The 23013-nt window shown below is 45.5% G+C and overlaps 1 protein-coding gene across 1 annotated transcript in view; it reads left to right on the top strand.

Annotated features, from left to right (window-relative positions):
• The window catches only part of LOC119843500 (pseudouridine-metabolizing bifunctional protein C1861.05-like), a 43671-nt gene that overhangs the window by 5774 nt on the left and 14884 nt on the right, over positions 1-23013 (top strand). Inside the window, exons 5-12 of the mRNA XM_038372845.2 lie at positions 1271-1382; positions 2419-2525; positions 2845-2971; positions 7579-7699; positions 8668-8753; positions 9661-9785; positions 10755-10814; positions 21606-21672. Coding sequence (XP_038228773.2) covers positions 1271-1382; positions 2419-2525; positions 2845-2971; positions 7579-7699; positions 8668-8753; positions 9661-9785; positions 10755-10814; positions 21606-21672 — 805 coding nt within the window. The remainder of the gene's footprint in view (positions 1-1270; positions 1383-2418; positions 2526-2844; positions 2972-7578; positions 7700-8667; positions 8754-9660; positions 9786-10754; positions 10815-21605; positions 21673-23013) is intronic.

Genomic DNA, 23013 nt, shown 5'->3' with positions numbered 1-23013 from the left:
ATGCCTTAATCCTGGTATAATGGGAACACTTCCAGGAATGAAGGGGAGTTCATTCTTTGCCCCCTCTGCTGGGACTGTTAACAAGGGTGCCAATTATTATGGTGGGTTTTTTGTTTTGTTTTTTTATGATGTGGATGATTGTCCAGTAGGAATCAGACTGAGAGCATCTGCTCATTTTGCATAGGCCAATGAACAGCAATAAGACAGCAATGACTTTAGGTTGTTATTTGTCTGGACTGGATTCAGTTTGGTGACCAGCCATTACTAAGATTTTTTAAACAAATATTTACAGTATAACCTCATGAATTTGGGGCTTCTTGCTTGTCTTCCTTCCCAATAGCTTGAACAAAGATTTGTGACACAGATGCTCAATCTGTGGAATAGTCTATACAGGAAGACTCAAGAGACTTCATCTCCATTCATGATGAGAGACTCTCCTTTCTCTTCCTGGTGTTATTATGACTCATGTATCCAGTGCTAACCTCTGGAGCCCAACATCAATGCGCCTGCCTGCATGAGTATCTAGAGACCATTGTACCCATGAACAGCAACACTGACAAGAAAGGATGGCTGACAGAGAAATGATGGATCAAATTCTCTGCTGGTGTGAATGTGCACAGCCCCACTGATTCCATTTGGCCTAATACCTCTGGCAACAGCAGCCATGTATTGCTATTCTTTGTGAGCCACATCATTTCATTACTCCACATCTCAACAGCAATATCTAGCAGCGTCTTATCTCATACCAGTCACAATCATTCCTTTTCTTGTATGAATCATGCCTCATTAACCTTTTTATTAACCAGGTAATCACTACTGCTATCCAGAGCACAAGCTTTCCTGTTAGTGTCCCCTATAGCAAGAAAAGCAACAACCATCAAGGTGCAAGAATGTGGAAGTTAAAGACACTCTGCAGTGTGTCAGTTGCATCAAAATAAGTTTCCTCAGCACTTAGTTTTCCATCCCAGTCCTTACACTGCACACACCCACCCCCTGTACTATTTAAGTGCCCTGAGGAGTCAGGCTGCGTAAGGGAATTTAAGGTATTCCACCTTACTCAGCATCTCTGAATATGGCCTTATTGTTTATTATTGCAAATGAATGTTTTTGGTTTTCCCTGAGGGTTCGTTAAAAAGAATACTGTAGCAGTACTCTGTTACCCACAAACTGGGCACAGCAGAATGTTTTGCAACTGCTGGTAGTTTGTCCATGAACATACAGTTCCCCTGGTTACATAGTGTGTGGATTATGACTGGCTGTTCCATGACAGGGTTTGTCTGGCGGTACCACTGTGTCAGGGACGATGATTGTGGCACACAAAGCAGGAATCCCCGTGTTTGTGACAGGAGGAATCGGAGGGGTCCATCGCGAAGGAGAGAAGAGTAAGAGGAGCATTGCACTTCATACTGTCTCTTTGTTGTTGAATTAATGTTAACGTTTCATTTGTTTACGTCCACCCTTTTTCTCTTTCCTGATTAGTCTGTATAGGCCCACAGTATTCTCCTGCTGGGAAGAGTAGAACAATCACTCCCTGCCTCATTCCAAAGATGGGGATAAATCTACACTAAGGCTCTGACCACACCATGCTTGGTATCTATAGCACAAAGTTTAATTTGCACTACCAGGAACAGGCCTGTGGACACATAGTTGATGCTAGCATGGTTTCAGAATGAGTGTCGTCAGGGCCTCTGATATTTCACCTGCCTTTCTTTCCAATTCTTTCTCTCCACAAGGCTCAACTTCTTCCTCTAGAACACCTATATTTCCCAAGGGAGGTGGGAGCTTCTCTTGACCTTTCTCCCATCCACAGAATGGTGTGTATACCATTTGATGTTGCTTGCTAGCCAGTAATTCAGTCCAATGGGAGCTGGCTGCACCCTTTGTAGTAGCAAGCTATGCTGATACAGACTATCAGGGAAGCTGAAGTTATTGGGGATACTGATAAATATGCTTCACTCTCTGTACTCAGGTGAGACTCTCTTGCAAGCAAGCAGAATTGGGCCCTGGTCAGTGCTTAGGATGGGTGACCCATAAAGGACAATCTAGGATGCTGTAGGAACATGACTTTTTAGTGGCATTCTCCTTTCTGAGTCAATATTAAACCAAATGCTCCAGCATAGTGCTGGAGGCTCTGTGCTGCTGAAAGTGCTGCCTTTCGGATGAGATGTAAAACCAAGACCATGATCCCTTATGGTCAAGAAAGATCCCACAGCACATTTTGCAAGTGAAGGGGTATGACTCATCGTGTTCTGGCCAATGTCCAAATTTAGAGAATTATAGTCTTCTTATGTAAAATTTGCACTGCAATTTTAATTGGACACAACATTCTTCTTCACTTCCACTCCCCAGCAAATGAGGAGAGCATGACAATTAGGAATGCAACTCTCACTAACACAAAGGCTACTTGTCCCTTAACAGCTCTGGATGTGAGTGCTGACCTGATTGAGCTAGGACGCACTGCAGTTGCTGTGGTTTCCGCAGGTGTTAAGTCTATTCTGGACATTGGTAGGACACTGGAATATCTGGTAGGTAGCACAAGTTGCTGTGTGGTGAAAATGAAGGCAGAGAACCAGTCAATCCCCGATAGCCCCATTGTTCTTCCCAACATTGTCTCACCAAGCCAGGTTCTAAGGCCATTGCATTTTCCTCCACAGTTACGTATCTGACTCTTTGCTTTGAAAATTACTGTGCAATATCTAGAGTAGAAAAGAGGATGTGTAAAACTAACCAAATTCTATTCTACAGTGTAGCAATTCTTAGCTGGGTAGGTGGGAAAGTAGCCACTGTTGGTGGCTCTTCATTCCATCTGCTGATTATTTGTTCATCTCATCTTCACTGTTGTAGGAGACTCAGGGTGTCTGTGTGGCTGCCTTTGGAGAATCAAGGGAATTCCCTGCCTTCTTCTCCCGTCAGAGTGGTTTCCAAGCACCGTGTCAGGTGCAGAATGAGGAAGAGGCTGCCAAACTTATTGGTGAGTTTGCGGTGGAGAAAGGCCCAAGCTGTGAAGTTCAGATTTGGATCAGAAGGCAGAGGTTCATTCAGATTGCTGTGTTTTAATGATTTATTTTCTGTATTAATTTCACCTGGAGACGTGGCTGTCCAGAAGAACACCTTTCCTGTCCCCTTGCTTTGGAAGCAGCCAGAGAAAAAAGCCTCAGCCTTTAGATGGAACCAACTAAGCAGAAGTTACATATGCCCTGAGTCAAGGGTGCTGGAACAATTGGTATAGTGGAGGCGCTGAGACCTATTGCAAACTGTAAACTCTGTGTATGATGGAAACCACTTCAAGCCACGGGGTGCGGCAGCACCGCCAGTTCCAGCACCTATGCTCTGAGTTACACAGAATTATTCACACACACCCTGCAACTCTGACATACATGCAGTTTGCCTGCTCTGAGGATCTGGAGGGGTTTCAGGTGAGCCCCTTGTTAACAAAGCTGGCCTCTGGACCTCAGGAAGGAGAATCACAGCTCTCCTTAAAAAAAAAAAAGTTTCTGTGCCTTTTCATTGCAAAGATGGACTTGAAAACATAAGCTGATGCAAATTGATTGCTAGGGCTGAAGGGACTATGCAGCTGGTCTCTACTTCTGGAGCAGGCTGGGAAGACAAACAGATTTCTCTCTACCCTCCCCCTCACCACACCCACCTACCCACTCACACAGAGCTGGTCTTCACTTCTGGAGCAGGCTCTAGAAATTTTCCGATGGAATGTTTTCCCATTGATTTGCTGGAAGCAAAACGTTTTGCAGAAATGCATCACGTCACCTTCGATGAAAATTAGTTTTGAGACAAAAATAGAAAAAAAAACATTTAAATAAGGCTGAAATATGCCATTTCGATTTTTTCAAAACACAATGTTCTGATTTTCTGTTTCAAAATGACTTTTTGTTTCAATTTTTTTGATTTTCTCTTATGAAGTCTGATAGAAAATAAAAAAATTGAAACAAAAAGTCATAAAAAAAAGTCAAAATCAGAAAAACTATTTTACTTTATCAAAACAAAACACTTTTTTTCTTTTTTGGAATATTTGTTTGTAGGGAATGTTTTTTTGTTTTCAATCCCTTCTGGAATGAAACAATTTTGAAATTGTGAAACTCCCCCCGGAATGAAAAATCTGGGTTCAGCACAGCTCTGGAGTTTAGTTTGGGTATATCTTGAAGAATCATCTCTCTAACTCTCCCCCAAAATCCTCAGAGTAGCCCTGTGCATGGTATAATTTTGGAAAGAAACTGGTTACATATAGGGGGACAAGAAATTGTTTTGCAATCTGCACAGGAGCATGAAGCTGGCTCTGCTTGTTAAAATCTTCAGCCCTCTCTGAATTCAACCACTATTGCTGTGATCACTGCAGCTACTGCAAAGGGAATTCCTTCCTTATGTTCTCTGTCATTGGGGAGACCCCACACGGTCCCTGCAGCCCCTCCAAACTTCCACCAGCAGTCATAGAATCATAGGATCGTAGGATTGGCAGGTCATCTAGTCCCTGCACTCAAGGCAGGACCACGCATGTTCTAGATCATCCCTGACAGTGGATGAGGAGACAGGGCCAAGCTGCTACAACACAATGTGGGAGTCCTGTGGCCACAGCAACTTACTATTCTGGCCAGAGATTGTGTGTCTGCCCAGTCCCAGCCTGAAGTCAGAAGAGCTGGTATGAGGTGGGAGTGTGGAGCCACGTTCTCCCACCCATCCTCATACTTCACCATATTGGGGAGACCGTCTTAATTGCATACAAACCAGCTAGGAGGGACCTCCAGTGGCCAGGGGAGACCTGCCCACCTTAAGAACCAGAAGGAACTTATTCCCCAACTGACTACCCAGCCCACTGCCAGCAGGGACCTGCTACCCACCCACTCAACCATCCCGCAATCAAGGCCACAGGAAATCTTGCCTGCCAGCACTGCCACTGTGAGGACAAGCTGCCAGGCAGGGGAGCTGCTTAGGCAATATGCCTACACTAGCCATTTTCAGGAAATCTCCCACTGCTGCAGCACAACCATTGTCAGCAACAGCGGGAGCATTAGTGTAGACAGAACACAGACGCACAGGTGTTACCACCATCCACTCATCTAACCCTGCTCAAAGCAGGTCTAGACAACAAGGGAGCCCCTTCTTAAAATAGGAGTACTTGTGGCACCTTAGAGACCAAAAATGTATTTGAGCTGTAGCTCATGAAAGCTTATGCTCAAATAAATTTGTTAGTCTCTAAGATGCCACAAGTACTCCTTTTCTTTTTGCGGGATACAGACTAACACGGCTGCTACTCTGAAACCTTCTTAAAATGTTGTCTTCAAATCACTGCTTTCCTCACACATATACCTGACATATACACAGACCTCCCCTCCCCGCTTCAGAGTTTACATATACAAATCACAAAAACACAAAAAAGCTTACAAGAAGTGGAAGATTGGACAAATGAGCAGGGAAGAGTATAAAAATATTGCTCGGGCATGCAGGAGTGAAATCAGGAAGGCCAAATCACACTTGGAGCTGCAGCTAGCAAGAGATGTTAAGAGTAACAAGAAGGGTTTCTTCAGGTATGTTAGCAACAAGAAGAAAGTCAAGGAAAGTGTGGGCCCCTTACTGAATGAGGGAGGCAACCTAGTGACAGAGGATGTGGAAAAAGCTAATGTACTCAATGCTTTTTTTGCCTCTGTCTTCACGAACAAGGTCAGCTCCCAGACTACTGCACTGGGCAGCACAGCATGGGGAGGAAGTGACCAGGCCTCTGTGGAGAAAGAAGTGATTCGGGACTATTTAGAAAAGCTGGATGAACACAAGTCCATGGGGCCGGATGCGCTGCATCCGAGATTGCTAAAGGAGTTGGCGGATGTGATTACAGAGCCATTGGCCATTATCTTTGAAAACTCATGGCAATCGGGGGAAGTCCCGGACGACTGGAAAAAGGCTAATGTAGTGCCCATCTTTAAAAAAGGGAAGAAGGAGGATCCTGGGAACTACAGGCCAGTCAGCCTCACCTCAGTCCCTGGAAAAATCATGGAGCAGGTCCTCAAAGAATCAATTCTAAAGCACTTAGAGGAGAGAAAAGTGATCAGGAACAGTCAGCATGGATTCACCAAGGGCAAGTCATGCCTGACTAATCTAATTGCCTTCTATGATGAGATAACTGGCTCTGTGGATGAGGGGAAAGCAGTGGACGTGTTGTTCTTTGACTTTAGCAAAACTTTTGACATGGTCTCCCACAGTATTCTTGCCAGCAAGTTAAATAAGTATGGGCTGGATGAATGGACTATAAGGTGGATAGAAAGTTGGCTAGATTGTCGGGCTCAACGGGTAGTGACCAATGGCTCCATGTCTAGTTGGCAGCCGGTATCAAGTGGAGTGCCCCAAGGGTCGGTCCTCGGGCCAGTTTTGTTCAATATCTTCATAAATGATCTGGAGGATGGTGTGGATTGCACCCTCAGCAAGTTTGCAGATGACACTAAACTAGGAGGAGAGGTAGATACGCTGGAGGGTAGGGATAGGATATAGAGGGACCTAGACAAATTAGAGGATTGGGCCAAAAGAAATCTGATGAGGTTCAACAAGGACAAGTGCAGAGTCCTGCACTTAGGACAGAAAAATCCCATGCATTGCTACAGACTAGGGACTGAATGGCTAGGCAGGTTACAGTGGACGAGAAGTGGATATGAGTCAACAGTGTGCTGTTGTTGCCAAGAAGGCCAATGGCATTTTGGGATGTATAAGTAGGGGCATGGCCAGCAGATTGAGGGACGTGATCGTTCCCCTCTATTCGACATTGGTGAGGCCTCATCTGGAGTACTGTGTCCAGTTTTGGGCCTTACACTACAAGAAGGATGTGGAAAAATTGGAAAACGTCCAGCAGAGGGCAACAAAAATGATTAGGGGACAGGAACACATGACTTCTGAGGAGAGGCTGAGGGAACTGGGATTGTTTAGTCTGTGGAAGAGAAGAATGAGGGGGGATTTGATAGCTGCTTTCAACTACCTGAAAGGGGGTTCCAAAGAGGATGGAGCTAGACTGTTCTCAGTGGTAGAAGATGATAGAACAAGGAGTAATGGTCTCAAGTTGCAGTGCGGGAGGTTTAGGTTGGATATTAGGAAAAACTTTTTCACTAGGAGGGTGGTGAAACACTGGAATGCATTACCTAGGGAGGTGGTGGAATCTCCTTCCTTAGAAGTTTTTAAGGTCAGGTTTGACAAAGTCCTGGCTGGGATGATTTAGTTGGGGATTGGTCCTGCTTTGAGCAGGGGGTTGGACTAGATGACCTCCTGAGGTCCCTTCCAATCCTGATATTCTATGAATCTAACCTACAGGCTTGTGTAACTTACATGTCCCCAGCTGTGCCTAACCCACAAAGGTTGTGTGTGTTATAGCCCCCTGCTATGAGACCTGATTCTTCTTTAGCTCAGTCGGCAAAGACTTGTGCTTTCAGCTCTGGAGATCACTGGTTCAATCCTTGATGTCAGGGAACATTCCATCACACTTATGCACGCATACGCTCTCTCTCTCTCTCCTATGCCTTCGTGCTTCACAATTTTAGTGGATTATTCAGCTCACACAGACACAACTAACAGCTGTCTCTCCTCTCTCAGCCAGCACCTTGGCACTGGGCATGGGCAGTGGAGTGCTGATCGCAGTGCCCTGCCCTGAGGAGGAAGCTGTTTCAGGACAGGTCATTGAAAATGCCATCCAAGAAGCTCTGAGCAACGCCCGGTGAGAAACACTCCAAACTTTGTCCTTAATTCACTCTTGTGATCACATAAGAGGCTCCTGCACTGATTTAGGAGAGGAGATGGGGATATTTAATTTTTTTAAATTAATTTTAATTTTTTTGTAATCAACGCCTTGGCACAGACCAGGGAGGGGCATTTTAAAAGAGAACAACATTGCCTTAAAAAAAATTAAATATCTCCGTCTCCTCTCCTAAATCAGAATTTATGGGCAGACACAGAAACTGTAAATACATTTATATTTCAAAACAAAAATAATTTAAAAATTAGCTCTCCCTTTCACTTTCCCCTGCATCTATTAATTGTGTGTGAAATTCACCCTTGTGCAGATGGCCAAAACAAGATCTATGGACTACTTGAACCCTCTTCTGCAGAGAGAGGTGAATTTCACTCCACATCAGTAATAACGCCTAAACCCAAGCTAAGGAAGTGCAGAAAAATACTGTTCTCTGGGGGTGAGAGGAACACAATTTTTAGCAGCTAAGTAGAAGGAAGAAATATCATTCTAACTGCTTTTCTTTGAAAAATGAGTAGTAATTTAAAATCTATACTTAGATTATGTTGCAGATCTCAGGGGCCCCAGACTACTCTTGCTGTGATTATTTCTCCTATGCCTTCGTACTTCACAGTTTTAGTGGATTATTCAGCTCACACAGACACAACTAACAGCTGTCTCTCCTCTCTCAGCCAGCACCTTGGCACTGGGCATGGGCAGTGGACTACACTGCAACAAGGATACAGTGCAGATTATGTCCTTAATCTCAGGTCTGGGTGACTCCTTGATATGATTTTCACTATAGTTCTATGTACTGTGTACTGAGGCTTGTTTACCGGGCCTTAGACAGCATGCAATTATATAGCTAGATTATCTGTTAGTCAATCCGTGCATGCACTCTGATGCCCTGCTAGCTCACTTCTTCTTATCAAAAGGTATTTTCTTTTTGTTTGCAGGTCAAAAGGGATCATAGGGAAAGAGCTGACTCCTTTTATGTTACAGAAGGTGAATGAACTGACTAGTGGAAAATCGCTGGACTCCAGTATCCTTTTACTAAAAAAAAAAAAAAAAATTCCACAATCCCCTCCAAAAAATGTCATTGGACAGGTTGACCACAAAATACTGTCACTGTTGCTAATCTGGAAACTTGAAAGTGCAAATACTTTAGCATTTCAAAACAGTTGAATGCACAGAAATAGTTGTTAAGCTTGTTAATAACACTCTGTCTCCCTCAATTTCTGCTGTAAGAACTAGTGACTGGCAAGAGAGGAGGTGCTCTAAAGCCAAGGCTCCCCTGCAATTTTCAGAACAGGCAGTACACCAAACACCCAAGCTGCAGGCTCCGTCGGTCTTAGAAAGAAGACTCTGGGCATCGTTATTATACGTCACTTGAGTAGCATTTGTGCTTGAGCGTACTGGAGTATGGTCAATCACCCTGCATATGGAGCCTGATTCCCCACTGCTTTGTGCAGTCAGTTACGCTGATGCAAAGTGAGAGTTAAGTGCCAGCACATCAGTGTGAAGTCTACTTGGTACAGATGAGAAAAAGGATGGCCCAGCAGTTAGGGAGTGCACTTGGGAGACATGGATTCAACTCCCTAGTCCACTACAGACTTCCTGTGTGATCTTAGGCAAGTCACGTAGGGCCAGATCTCAAAGGTATTTAGGCACCTAACTGTTAGATTCCCCATCTGATAGCGTTTCCCTGCGTCTGAGGTGTGTAATAAAGATAAATGCCTTTAAAGACTGTGAGGTGTCCACGCACTAGGGGAATCTGGCATATGTACAATAACTAGAGTGGGGTGAATCAGGACCAAGAGGTCCCCTTGTGTCGTTGTCCCAGCCTCCACTTCCTGTTCTCTCCCCCTTAGGGAAGGGAATTTCCTACACAGGCTTCTCCCAGGACAGGTTCTTGCTGTTCATTTCTTTAAAAAAGAATATCCATTCAGACATCGCTCTGATCCAGAACAATGCCAGAGTGGGCAGCCGCATAGCTGTGGCCCTGTGCAAGATCCAAACTGCCACAGGGAAGGGCAACCTGCCTCAGCGTGAGAAAGTAACTGCACTTAGGCCTGTGAGTCCTCTGCTCTTCCGTGTGTAGTGCCTATCTACAAAAAGCATTATAGATAAGTTCACAGCCAGTGTCCAAAACATGGTAACTCTCCACTGTGGGTCAAGGACCATCCATTCTGCTGTAAACAGCTGGAGAGTCTCTCTCTCTTCGCTCTCTAATTTCCCTCAGGTGCTTTTTAAATCCTCTTCATTCTTTATTTTCATTCCCTCTTTCTAAAAGCTTCTCTGAGCCAAAGTCCTCAGTGATTAGCAGAGGCATTGGTCTTAGTCATCAAAGTGGATCGTTGGACATTCAGCTTGGGTTTCCTACAAATCCCTTTAAGGTTCTACCTTGTTTTCACATTTCTCCCCTTCCCCCCCACATATATACCTTTCCCAACACGTCAACTTAGTTGATGTCAATGCAAAGTAAAGTCATGTCTGCACTATAGAGCCTTGGCCAATATAGCTATGCTGGCAGAGTCCCCTAGCGTAGGCACAGCGTAAACTTGCAGAAAGAGTTCTGCTGGCATAGCTACACCCTTTCCCCAAACACCATTAGCTAGGCTGACAGAAGCACTCTTCTGTCACCCTAGTTGCATTTACACTGTTTGTTTGCGGTTTTAAAATTTTTTTTTCCACACTCATAACCAACTCAGCTATGCCAACAAAACTTTGTACTTTTGGTGTTGTGTGTACACGTGTGCATCCAATACCCTGCATGCCTCAAGAAGTTTATTCTTCCTCTGCGGCTAGCTGTAACGAGGAGTAGTTCAGAGGGTAGAATTCAGAATAGATTTTCCTTTCTTTCCAAAGGCGCTCTGTGAAAGGACTGTCTGGTCTGGCCTACCCAGATATGATCAGGCCTTCACAGTATGATTTTCATCTACTTTTAGAGGCTGGTGGGAGAGTGAGCTTGAGAAAAACAAACAAAACTCAGCACTTCTTCTGGCCAATTTTTTCCTCCACTTTCTCCCCTCCCCCCATTAAGGTGGTGATTGGAGGCATCAACGTGGACTTCATAGCCAAGGCAAGGAATACCACCATACAGGTACTGTATCTAAAGCACTCGTAGACACTACCACTCTCAACTACTTTCACACGAGTTCCAAGCCAAAAAGTGTGTGTGTGTGTGTTTGTGGTGTATCTGAATATGGAAGTGCAGAGTGGGTGCCTAATGTGCCTTTATATTTGGGGAGGGTACAGTGTCATATATTGGTGTAATACAGGGGTAGTCAATAATAGGTGGACTGAGGGTCAAATACAGACCGCCAGATGCTTTTGAATGGACTCTGGAATATTTTTATTTACTTATTATCATCATCATCAGGTTTTTTAAAATTATTTTCTCGAGTCTAGACATTGACTATACCTTGACCAAGACATTGGGACTTTGACAAAGGATAACTGACTATCTCTGGTGTAATATGTGTGTGTGGGCACACATAATAGCCTAATCTGACCTGCATCCAAGCTGATCTCAGTGCACTTCATGGCGGCAGAGGAGGTACAAAAGTGGCAATATACCACCTTTGTGGCCCTAATGTTCAGAGGCTGTCTTCTGGAGGCAGCTCTGACCCACCTTTGTAAGTTAAGGCTGATCAAATTTACATCCAGCTGCCCCCAATCCCAAGGGGCTGTTCTAGTAGGCCAGTTCATGCACAGACCTGCCCAGCCAGGCTCCCCTTTTCTCCAGCCACATCTCTGCTACCAGATGCTAGAAGTGAGGTTATGGAACAGCTACTTCTGCAGCACCTTAGGATAACCCTTATACAGAGGCACTTCCCAAGAGGAAGTTTTTTGTCCTTTGTGCTGCCAACCATAATAATGCAAACCAATGGGAGCAGGAGCCAAAATCTGGTCCAATGTCTATATGTAGAGTAGGTTTCAGAGTAGCAGCCGTGTTAGTCTGTATTCGCAAAAAGAAAAGGAGTACTTGTGGCACCTTAGAGGCTAACAAATTTATTTGAGCATAAGCTTTCGTGAGCTACAGCTCACTTCATCGGATGCATTGTAGAGTAGTGAGGGTAGGTTTATTTTTATTTGTGTGTATAGCGCATGTCAGTGTGTCAAACTGTACAGAATACAGCATAGCGAGTGAGTGTATAATGCAGTTATGGGGGTGTATATAGGAAACATGTGGGTATGGGTAGATAACATTTACGTAGGGGGAAATTCCTATCTGCGCAGAAACAAATCTTAAGAAGCCTTTCACAAAAGCTGTGGTGTTACAGTTACAGCCAATCTGCTTAACTAACTTGGATTTGGATGGGAAATCACTTTTAGTTTAAAAAAATATGAAGTGGTAAATGTCACCAGCAACTCATTCTCTTGCCCCCCCCTTTTTTTTGTTTTTTTTTTTAAAAAGGAAGTATCTTTTAAAATCTATTTGGTGTCTCAAGAGTTTTGTCTGGAACAGAGTTGTGTCATCTCCATTTCAAAGCATGTCTGCTTGCCTTTTAAGTGTACATGTACTTTTTATTTTTTTGTTTTCTGATGGGACGTAGTGTACAGTACAGCTGAATATGGCGTTATGCGTTTATGTGAGTGTGGCAAAATACCTTGTTCTCCTCAGCAGACTCAGTCCTTTTTAGCCTTGGAGACACCGGCTTGGACAAGGCAAATCCTTACAGGTAGCACAGGGTCCGGTTATTCCTTTCCCTGATCAGTCCCTTGTGTTTGTTTTCCTTCCCTTCTGGGGCAGGGGAGTGTAGCCTCCCTTCCTTGAAGGGTTCGGTGTCTTGCTGCCCTTAGCCTACTGGCAGCTTCCCTCCTTCTCTCACTCTCTCTCCTTCCACACTGGGGAGGATTTAAAAAGGTCTCCACCAGTTGGAGCCAGATGAACCTAATCAGCTCCCTAGCAACCCCTTTTCCAGCTGAACCTTATTTCCCCGTGATTATCTCCTCAATGGACAGGGAGAGGCTTTTTAATCCCCTGGGACTAATTACTACTCCTCCCTTTTTTGTAGCTGTTTGTCCTGGGTTTACCACACTGTGTCTTGGGTTTACCACCTATTCCCTTCCCCCTCTCCCCTGCTCAACACTACGGGGTTGAGGTACTTGAGTCTGAAAGCAGTGCACTCTCGATAGGCCATCTGCATTGCCATGTTGGATTCCAGATCTATGTTGCACTGTGAAGTGGAAGGGTTGAAGCGACAGGAACCAGCTCATTACTCTCGCATTTTTGTCTTTGTTTTGGCGCATCCACTGCAGATGGGCATGGTCCATGACAAGGGTAAACCTCTGTCCTAGTAGATAGCAGAGTAGGCTTTCTACGGCCCATTGTACCGCCAGGCATTCCTTTTCCACTACGACGTTCTTCCATTCCCTAGGCAGGAGCTTCCTACTGAGGAAGAAGACGGGGTGTTCATTGCCTCCGACCATTTGTGAAAGTACCATCCCCAACCCTACTTCAGAGGCGTCAGTTTGCAGGATGAACTCCTTTCCCCAGTCAGATGCTACCAGTACGGGGTCTGTTCAGAGGGCTGTCTTCAGATCCGCAATAGCGCCTTCAGCCGCGGCAGATCAATTTATTATGTCTGGGCCCCTAGTTTTTGTTAGGTCCGGTAATGGGCATGCCTGGTGGCGAAGTGCAGAAATGAACTATCTATAGTCCCCCACTAGTCCCAAGAAGGCTCTGACCTGTTTTTTCCGGAGGGGTCGGGGCAACTTCTGTTTAGCTTCTAACTTGTTGAGTTGAGGCTTCACCATGCCCCTCCCCTCTATATACCCGAGGTACTTGGCCTCAGCTAACCCATTTGAACATTTGGAGGGATTCGTCCTAAGCCCCGCCTTCCTCAGGGTGTCCAGAACTGCTTCCACCTTCTCCAAGTGCGTTTCCCAGTCGGGGCTATATATAATGACGTCATCGAGGTAGGCCACCATGTATTTGCCATGGGGTCGCAACAGCTTGTCCATGAGCCATTGAAAAGTAGCAGGAGCGCCATGCAACCAAAGGGGAGGACGGTTGCAAAGGCTGTCTTTTCTTTGTCGGCCAGTGGGATCTGCCAATAGCCCTTGGTCAGGTCAAGGCTAGGCATAAACCATGCTTTTTCCAGTCTGTCAATTAGCTCATCTATCCGGGGTATAGGGTATGCATCAAATTGGGATACCTCATTCAACTTGCGGAAATTGTTGCAGAACCTCATACTGCCATCAGGCTTAGGCACTAATACCACAGGACTTGACAATTGGCTATGAGATGCTTCAATGACTCCTAAGATCAGCATTTTCTGGACCTCTGTCCTGATCTCCTCTCTTTTGGCCTCCGGGATCCAGTATGGCTTGATGTTCACTTTCACTCCAGGCTCTGTGAGAATGTGGTGGTGAACCTCCGTAGTCCTGCCTGGCTTTTCCAAGAACGCATCCTGGTTGCGTTTGATCAGGCTGATCACTTCCGATCATTGTTCCGGAGTCAACTCTGGAGATATCCCCACCTGGTCAGGCTGGTTGCTTTTAGGGGATGGCGCCTCCAGCGCAACCACCAGAATTTCTCTATCCTGCCAAGGTTTCAGCAGATTTATGTGGTAGATCTGCTCCAGCTTCCGGCGGCCCGGCTGTCGGACCTTATAGTCAACTTCTCCTAAGGTTTCTATTATTTCGTATGGCCCTTGTCACCTGGCCAGGAGCTTGCTCTCCGCTGTGGGTATGAGCACCATTACCCGGTCTCCCACCTGGAACTTCCAGGTCACCGCTTGGCAATTGTAATATGTCTGTTGTGTCTCTTGTGCCTTCTCCATGTGTTTGCATACAAGGGGGGCAACTTGGGCTATCCTGTCTTTCATCTGTAACACATGTTCAATGACATTTCTCTCTGGGTTCAGCTGTTCTTCCCAGCCTTCTTTAGCCAGGTGCAGTATGCCCCTGGGATGGCGACCATATAACAGCTCGAAGGGAGAGAATCCCGTAGAAGCCTGGGGTACTTCCCATATAGCAAACAGCAAGTAGGGAAGCAGAGTGTCCCAATCTTTCCCGTCGCAACTAACCACTTTCTGCAACATGTTCTTCAATGTCCTATTGAAGCGTTTGACAAGACCATTGGTCTGGGGATGGTATACCGATGTCCTGAGGGTCCTTATGTGGAGCATTGTACATAGGTCATTCATCATCTTAGACACAAAGGGGGTCCCTTGGTCCATCAGGACCTCCTTGTGTATCCCTACTCTGGAAAAAATCTGGACTTATTCTTTGGCTATTGTCTTGGTTAGGGCATTCCGTAGGGGTACGGCCCCGGGGTATTTGGTGGCATAATCTAGTATTACCAGAATGTACTGGTGGCCCCGGCTGATTTCTCCATACTAGGAGATTTCTCCTAGTATGATTACTACTAGGTCTATAGCTATTCGCTCAAATGGGGTCTCAATAATTGGTAGAGGTACCAAAGGGGCCCTTAAGTGTGGTCGGGGCCCATGTATCTGGCATTCCGGACAGGACGTACAATATCGTCAGACCGCCGCATAAATGCCAGGCCAAAAAACCTCTGCAAGATCCGATCAAGAGTCTTATCGACCCCTAGGTGGCCCCGAACAAATGGCTGTGGGCCAGATCCATCACACCCCTCTGATGCTTCTGTGGGACCAAGAGTTGTTCTTTGACTTGCTCTTGGACCTGGACTACTCTGTATAGCAGATCATTCTTAATCACATACCATGGCCCTGGGCCCTTAACTTTCCCCTCCAAGGGGACCCCATTTACCTCGACTACTTCTTTACCAATATGGTTGTATATTGGATCATTGGCCTGATCCTGACCAAAGTTCCCGAGTGTGATCCCCATTTGTCCAAACTCAGGGAGGGTCTACTTCAGTCTCCCCTTTGGGGAAAGCCCCTGGGGAACCCGGTTCAGCAATAGGATTGTTGATCACCAGCCCAGTCCCGCTGTTGGTTGAGCCACCTCTTTCCCCTACAAGCGTAGACTTTTGGTATTGGGTCAGGATCTTCATCCCCCTTCTTTTATCTTCCCTCCATTCCCTCCGAGTCTTCCGGGGCTTCCCCGACAGGGAGAACAAATCCTGGTTAAATTCATGGAAGGCTGGGGGCGGGGGGGTTTAACTAGCAGGGCCACCCCCTGGGTCCCAGAGTCATTATTTTCTTCTACCTTCTCTCCGGAATAGGCTGTTAGCTAAGGCTGTAGAGCAGACTCATTTTATCTCTCTCTCTAAGTGGTCTAGGTGCCATTAGATGGGACAGAATGCCACACCCAGGTGGTGTATGGGTTACATGAGCACCTTTCAATATTCTTACTGGAGCCAGTTTTGAAATCTATGTAACTGGGATTGCTGTAAAATGGATTATTTGCTCTTCAGTGGACTCACGCTGTGAGCAGGTTGATTTAACATTAACATAGGGATGAGTTTTCAAAGCAGTGCCTTTGACTCACTCAGACAGGTACCCTGGCTTTTAACTCCTTGGTGGGATTTTTTGAGGCTACATCTATTGCTGACAGAGAGTGTCAGAGTAAAAATAGCCATGCTTGGTGCTTTGAAAATCTGCTGCTGTCAGATGGGCTATGTAAACCTTGCAGCATTCATATAGGTAAGCACTTAGGGGAAGCAGAAGGGAAAATTCTTTACTCCTGGCAGTGCTGAAGGCAAGCAGGAATTCACAGGTACCACTGACAAATTTAACCTATGGGCCAGGTAGAGCAAGGCCAGAGGCAATATTAAATGAGGGGCAACAGTCAATGGTGAGGGGAGAAAGACTGAAGGGATACCCAGGTGCTTTGTTATAAAATGTTTCCATTTTGATTTGACTCAGTTGTGTGTTTCTCTATACTAACCAGCTAAGTGTAAGTGGGGGAATGGTCCCGCTATTATGGGGAACTTTCCTGTCTTATACACTACCCCGGTGAAATGGGCTGGCGAAAGGATCTGAATCCTCGCTCCCATTCCTTTTACCCAGAGGCCTTCCTGACCTCAAGGGCTCTCCTTCCACTCTCCTGTGTGGCAGAGTCCTCATAAACCCAAGAAGGCTGGGCCCAGGATTCCTGGGGGGCTCGACCCCCAACCTTGTGGTCACTTAGGGGCTAGGGTGTCCCCACTCCGGGGTGCTCTCTCTGCACTGGATGCTTCCCTGTCCCACTGTCATTACATACAGTTAAAAGCAAATACAGTTTATCAAACAGCAATCAATTAAAAAAAAAATAAGGAAAAAATGGGAAAGGTGAAAGGAAAACAGAGAACCCGCTCTGTGGCACAGGGACATCACAACCAGTGTCTCTGGAATGTAAGGGAAGTTCAGGCTGTTCCTTACAAGTACCAGGCTTCCCACCCAGGCCCTGGCTGTGCTGCAGGGATGCTGCGGTCAGACACTTGCTCTGGCGGTGGCCACACACCCTCAGGCTCTAGGTGACAGGACCCTTCTTCCCAGCCCCTGCCCCGTCGGGTTACGATCTCCCTCCAAGTCTGGCCTGCAAGGCCTCTTGGCTGGGGGCGTCTCCCTGGGCTGGGCCTGCTGCCTAGGATCCTCCCCGCTCTCCCCAGCTGCTCACCACACCCAGCTCCAGACTGCTCCAGTTCCAGCTCTAGCTCCAGCTCCACGGGCTGCTTCTCTGGCCTCTCTGGCTCTGGTTGCTGCAGCTCTGCTCGCAGGACAGGTCTGCTCTGTGGGCTGCTTCTGTGACTCTGCTCCCAGCACTGCCCTGCTTCCTGGGCTGTTTTTCTGGCCCCTCTGGATCTGGCCCAGCTCTGCTCCCCAGCTCAGCTTCGTCCCCTGCTGTCTCCTTAGCTCAGCCCCACTCTGTCTGACCCAGGCAATTCCAGCTCACACAGAGTATGGGCTCTTCTCCCCCCGCTGCCTCCTGACTCCGTGATTAGCCTGCCCACTCTGTCAATCAGGCTGACCTGGAGCACTGGTCTCTTCCCATTGTTCCTGGGGACTGTCAGTCTTAGGGTCCTGATTTCCCATGGACCCTTCCCCTTTCTTTTGGTGCTGGGAGCTAGCCAACCAAAACACACCCATTGAGTTTTAGTAAGGGGACAAGAGTCCTCTTACATAAGGCTCTATGATCTCTGGGACAGCATTCAATGCATATTTGTGAATATGTGAAGTTTTGACTGTTTGCCAGATCTGATGCTGGTGCTCTCAGGGACAATACTTTTACATCCCAGTCTTACGGGGGGGGGGGGGGGGGGGAGGGTAGAGGAAAAGAACAACACTTTTAGACTTGGCCCAGAACAACTGAAAAAGTGTAAATCTCTCATCCATGGGCCCTGCATTCTGACACCATTTCCCTGCAGGAGTGAAGTGCCAGCACTTTCTTTTAAAGTACCATAAAACAGTTTTATTGAAAATGGGGTCAAAATATAAAAAAAATACAAAGATGTTATAGATTCCAAAGGATTAGATCATTGGTGAGTTGGTCATTGTAGCTTGGCAAAATGAGCATTTGCTGTTCGGTATATGCTATGGACAAGACAAGAGTTTCTTTCCTTTTAAATAACTGTTTGGCTGTGTGTTACAGGATTGTACACAACTGAGAAAGCTGTTAGATTCACAGACTATATTGGCAGTTATACAACTAAATGATGAGAACAGGTAATAACCCCAGGGTATTAACAATTTATTTTTACTGGCTTTTTTCCAGCTTCCAGTATGCATAGTGCAATAGAGCATGAACTGGTAAACAAGCAGCGGGCAGAAATGTAGGTGACTAAAAACTTGGGAAAGTAGGGTAGCCTTGTGATTATAGCACTGACCTAGAAATCAGGAGATAAGAGTTTAATTCCTTGAGTCTGACACAAACTTAATTTCTCTGTATCTAAAATGAAGATAATAGTAATTCTTTCTTCCTGCCTTTCTTTCTCTCCTGTCTAGTTTTTAGTACAATGGGGCCTTGATTTCTGTTGGGGTATTTTTCCTGGAAGGCTGGAATTCTTTGTCCGTATTTTAGTTTGAAATTATATGTTGTGAGTAGTAGATTTTTCTAAAGCTCACTTTTCCTTGTATGTTGTCTAGTCTCACCTTAGATCATAAGATTATTTTGTGAGCTATAGCATAGCGATACATTTCTCAACAACTATGGTTGCTATTGTGAATAGGTGGCATTCTGCAGTGGGAAATACTCCACAATATTACATTCTGTATTTGGAAATATTTCCTTGAATACAGTAAGTTGGATATGTATTAAACCACATGTTAAAGATATAACACACTGGCTATGTTTTGTCCCTCTCTAATGGCTACTCCGCATAGAGGATGAGTCTCCTGCTCCTCTACCAGTTAAATGAGTAAATCTGGTAGTTAGTAGCAGTTATAGCCGTTTACAAGATAAAACCCTACTTGTAATATCAGCTAATGGCATTACATGTATAGCTCATGTGGTAGGAGCCTGGCTTTTGGTGCTGATGCTCCAGATTCAATCCATACAAATGGCCCAATGTGAGGATTGTTACAAAGGTATTTTTCAGGCTACTTATGTGACATCAGAAAGTTTGGTTCCGATGGCAGTGCCAAAAAATGTGTCTAGTAACTTCTCTGACTGCAAGCATCTCCAGCAGCCACTGGGAGGCTGTGTGAGTTCATTTTGTTAGTGATAACAGCTATGTAGCTGAAATAGGTGGCGATGTTCCACTGGAATTCTCTCTAAAGTGGCAAAGACACGGTGGTGTGAAGATGACTTTGTATCTTCAGGACTCTTGGAACTTGATTGCTCATTTCACTTTTATATGCAGCAAACTGCCTGTCTCTGCGTCATTGTGGGCTGCATACAGTCTGGCTATTAGTCCTTCAGTTCATCCTCTTTGTCTGAGCCTTTGCAGACAACGTTTCCCCGTTTAGATTTACAGTACAGTTGGTATAAATATTTATGAAAGTATGACCCTTCTAGTTTGTTCTGTTAAGTCAGAGATTCGAATGATTGCAGATGCTGCAGGCACACGGGGTTCTGTGTGGGGAGGTCAGTCATGGCTCTCTGGGTGAGGGCAGGGCTCTGGAGCAACCCTGGGTCAGTTTAGCGCACCAGTTGCAGCCTGTCCTCCCAGCTCAGGGGGAAAGGGATGCAGTTCATTTGCAACCCAGGGAAGCTACACTGCATCTCAGTCAGGATCCCCCAGGATGCAGGATCATGGGGGGCAACTGCCCTTCCACCTAAATCGTGCCCCTGGTCGTGAGCATTTCAGGTTTTTTAAAAGGGGTGAGGGCAGTGGCCTTTTTGCCCCCATCTCTGGCACCTACCAGAGGCTGGCTGGGGACGCATTTTGGCACTTGGCTCCTGTGTTCAAACCTATACTTGGACAATATTCCTCCCTGCCTTGAAATCTTTTGCTAAAGATTTACTAAATCTTTTACTAAAATCATTAGAGGTTTGGAATGGGTCCCATATGAGGAGAGGTTAAAGAGGCTAGGACTTTTCAGCTTGGAAAAGAGGAGAGTAAGGGAGGATATGATAGAGGTATATAAAATCATGAGTGGTGTGGAGAAAGTGAATAAGGAAAAGTTATTTACTACTCCCATAATATAAGAATTAAGGGCTACCAAATGAAATTATTGGGTAGCAGGTTTAAAACAAATAAAAGGAAGTTCTTCTTCACTCAGTGCACAGTCAACCTGTAGAACTCCTTGCCTGAGGAGGTTGTGAAGGCTAGGATTATAACAGGGTTTAAAAGGGAACTGGATAAATTCATGGAGGTTAAATCCATTAATGGCTATTAGCCAGGATGGGTAAGGAATGGTGTCCCTAGTCTCTGTTCGTTAGAGGGCGGAGATGGATGGCAGGAGAGAGATCACTAGATCTTTACCTGTTAGGTTCACTCCCTCTGGGTCATCTGGCATTGACCACTGTCGGTAGACAGGATACTGGGCTGGATGGACCTTTGGTCTGACCCAGTATGGCCATTCTTATGTTCTTATGTTAATCTCTGGGATTTCCAGAGCAATGATAATCCTCATGACATCCCCTGAAAGAAGCCTGCTGCAGAACAGGAAAACGTGTTTCTCTAGTTCATGCGCTAAGAGCTCTAAGACCTTTTGATAATAAGCGATGACACTCCAACTGACTTGAGAAAGATCTTTCACCTGCCAGGTCGGGGGAGGCAAGTAGCCTGTCCTGTTTCTAGCTGAAGAATTTGGGGCTGCTGCATCTCAGCAAGAGCCAGGTGAGGTAATGTACTGGTGGGGGAAAGCAGAGTTTGTTCCACAGTCCAGAATCTGGCCATGTGTGTGACAGACTGACAGAGCGCTTTAAAAAAAGCGAGAGAAAGCTGAAGGAATGGGCAGGAGGAAAGAGAAAGCAGCAGCCAGACAGATGGGACAGAAGGGCATTCATGAGGACAGAGACATTTAGGAAGAGAATGGAGGGGGAAAGGATATATAGAGAGTGAAGGAGACACTTCCGGGGACAGAGAGAAGGATGCACAGCATAGGCAGACATCGATGTCTATTAAATTATTTAAGAACGGTATTTCTACACTGCTTAAATGAGGGACTGAATGGGTTGGAGGCTGGTAATGGAATACAGGGCCTTTTGCCCAAGGCCCAGTGGTTCAACTCCGGTCTGAGTTGGTCACTATCTTAGTACAGAACTGTTCAGATCACATAAAACACTACAGTTGGCATCCTTGTAAGTAATCTCAGCACATAAGGCCAAAATATTCAATGAACTAGGAGCATGAACTGCCCTCCGACCTACCCCCCGAAGTGGTCCTTTCTGCTCAGAGTTGAAGCAGACGGATAGGATAGGAAAGCTTGCACTGTTTTTTGTTCTGAAGCTAGAGGATGTCAGTCTCCACAGCTGTGTCAAGCCTACCATTTCAGAAGCATTCAATTCACTTTAAACATATTCAGAGAAATTTTCTCTGTTCTATTCAATTTTCCCAACTCTACTAACTTCCAATTTACTCTTGCAGGCTGGCGGACAGACAAATGCTGGGCGAGTGAGCCAATCTTTCGGAGGTGTGGGGAGAAACCTGGCAGGTGCTTAGTGGTGGGTTTTGTTTGTGGGGGCATGTAAGTAATGGTTTATTGTGTATTGTTTGTATTGCAGGAGTGACTAAGCCCCAATCAGGATCAGAGCCCCACGGTGCTAGACACTGTACAAACACACAAGTGGACACAGTCCCTCCCCTGAAGAGCTTACAATCTATTAGGAAACCAGATGCAACAAGTGGGCATTACAAGAAATAGAAGGGGAGGGCTGGAGGGCAGGCAAGGGAAATGGAAATAAGGTCTTGCAATTACATGCAGTAACTATTTCACAGCGCAATGACTCCAAATCAGAATTAAACCAACAAACATCAGTCTTCCCTGATTAATGCTGACAAGGTTTGCAGTAGTTATTAGCTGACTTCCTACAGGAGCCACAGTAGCTTTAGAGATTAACTCAGGGAGGATATTTCCACGCATAAAGGGCAAGCATGGAAATATTTGTGGGAGAAGCAGACAAAGGGACCTTCAAGGCTGTGATCATTAGGGTGACATCATAAGATTTGTGCTGTAAAGTCATTGGCACCACTCCAGTAGCCTAGAATTTACTGGTGCCATAATGAGCAGAGCTTGAAATGTTGTTAATTTGGGGAAAGGAGAGAAGATTTAAAGAAAAAACCCTAATGTAGCTCATGTAGGAGCAGAGAAGTTATTTCACCTCTGCATTTGGCATTGGTTTGACTGCTGCTGGAATACTATGTACAAAGTTCTGGTATCCACAATTCAAGAAGGATGTTGATAAATTGAAGACAGTTCAGAGAAGAGCCACGAGAATGATTAAAGGATTAGAATGTGCCTTATAATGATGGGCGTAACAAGCTCAATCTATTTAGTTTATCAAAGAGAAGGTTAAGGGGTGACTTGATTTAAAAATTGTCAGTGGTGGAGAATCCACCATAACCTTTAGTAAGTTGTTGCAATTGTTAATTACCCACACTACTAAACATTTATGTCTTATTTCCAGTCTGAATTTATCTAGCTTCAACTTGCAACTATTGGATCCTGTTATACCTTTCTCTGCTAGATTGAAGAGCCCGTTACCAAATATTTGTTTCCCACATAGGTACTTACAGACTGTAATCAAGAATGGATGTTTTTCTAAAAGATCTGCTCCTGGAATTATTTTGGGGAAGTTCTCTGGCCTGTGTTATACAGGAGGTCAGACTAGATGATCACAGTGGTTCCTTCTGGCCTTAGAATCTGTGAACCCTGGAGTTTAAGCTTTGTGGTCAGTCCCCAGATCTTGCTAATGTGAATCTGCCATCACCTCAGAGCAAGGAACGGATGGGCTTAAAAAAAAAAAGTCCATGCAAGTGAAATATTTGTGATAGC

This window comes from Dermochelys coriacea, chromosome 1 (assembly GCF_009764565.3).
Source record: "Dermochelys coriacea isolate rDerCor1 chromosome 1, rDerCor1.pri.v4, whole genome shotgun sequence".
Lineage (NCBI taxonomy): Eukaryota > Metazoa > Chordata > Testudines > Dermochelyidae > Dermochelys > Dermochelys coriacea.
Note: the sequence above shows the minus strand (reverse complement) of the source record. Positions and strands in the feature narration are given on the sequence as shown.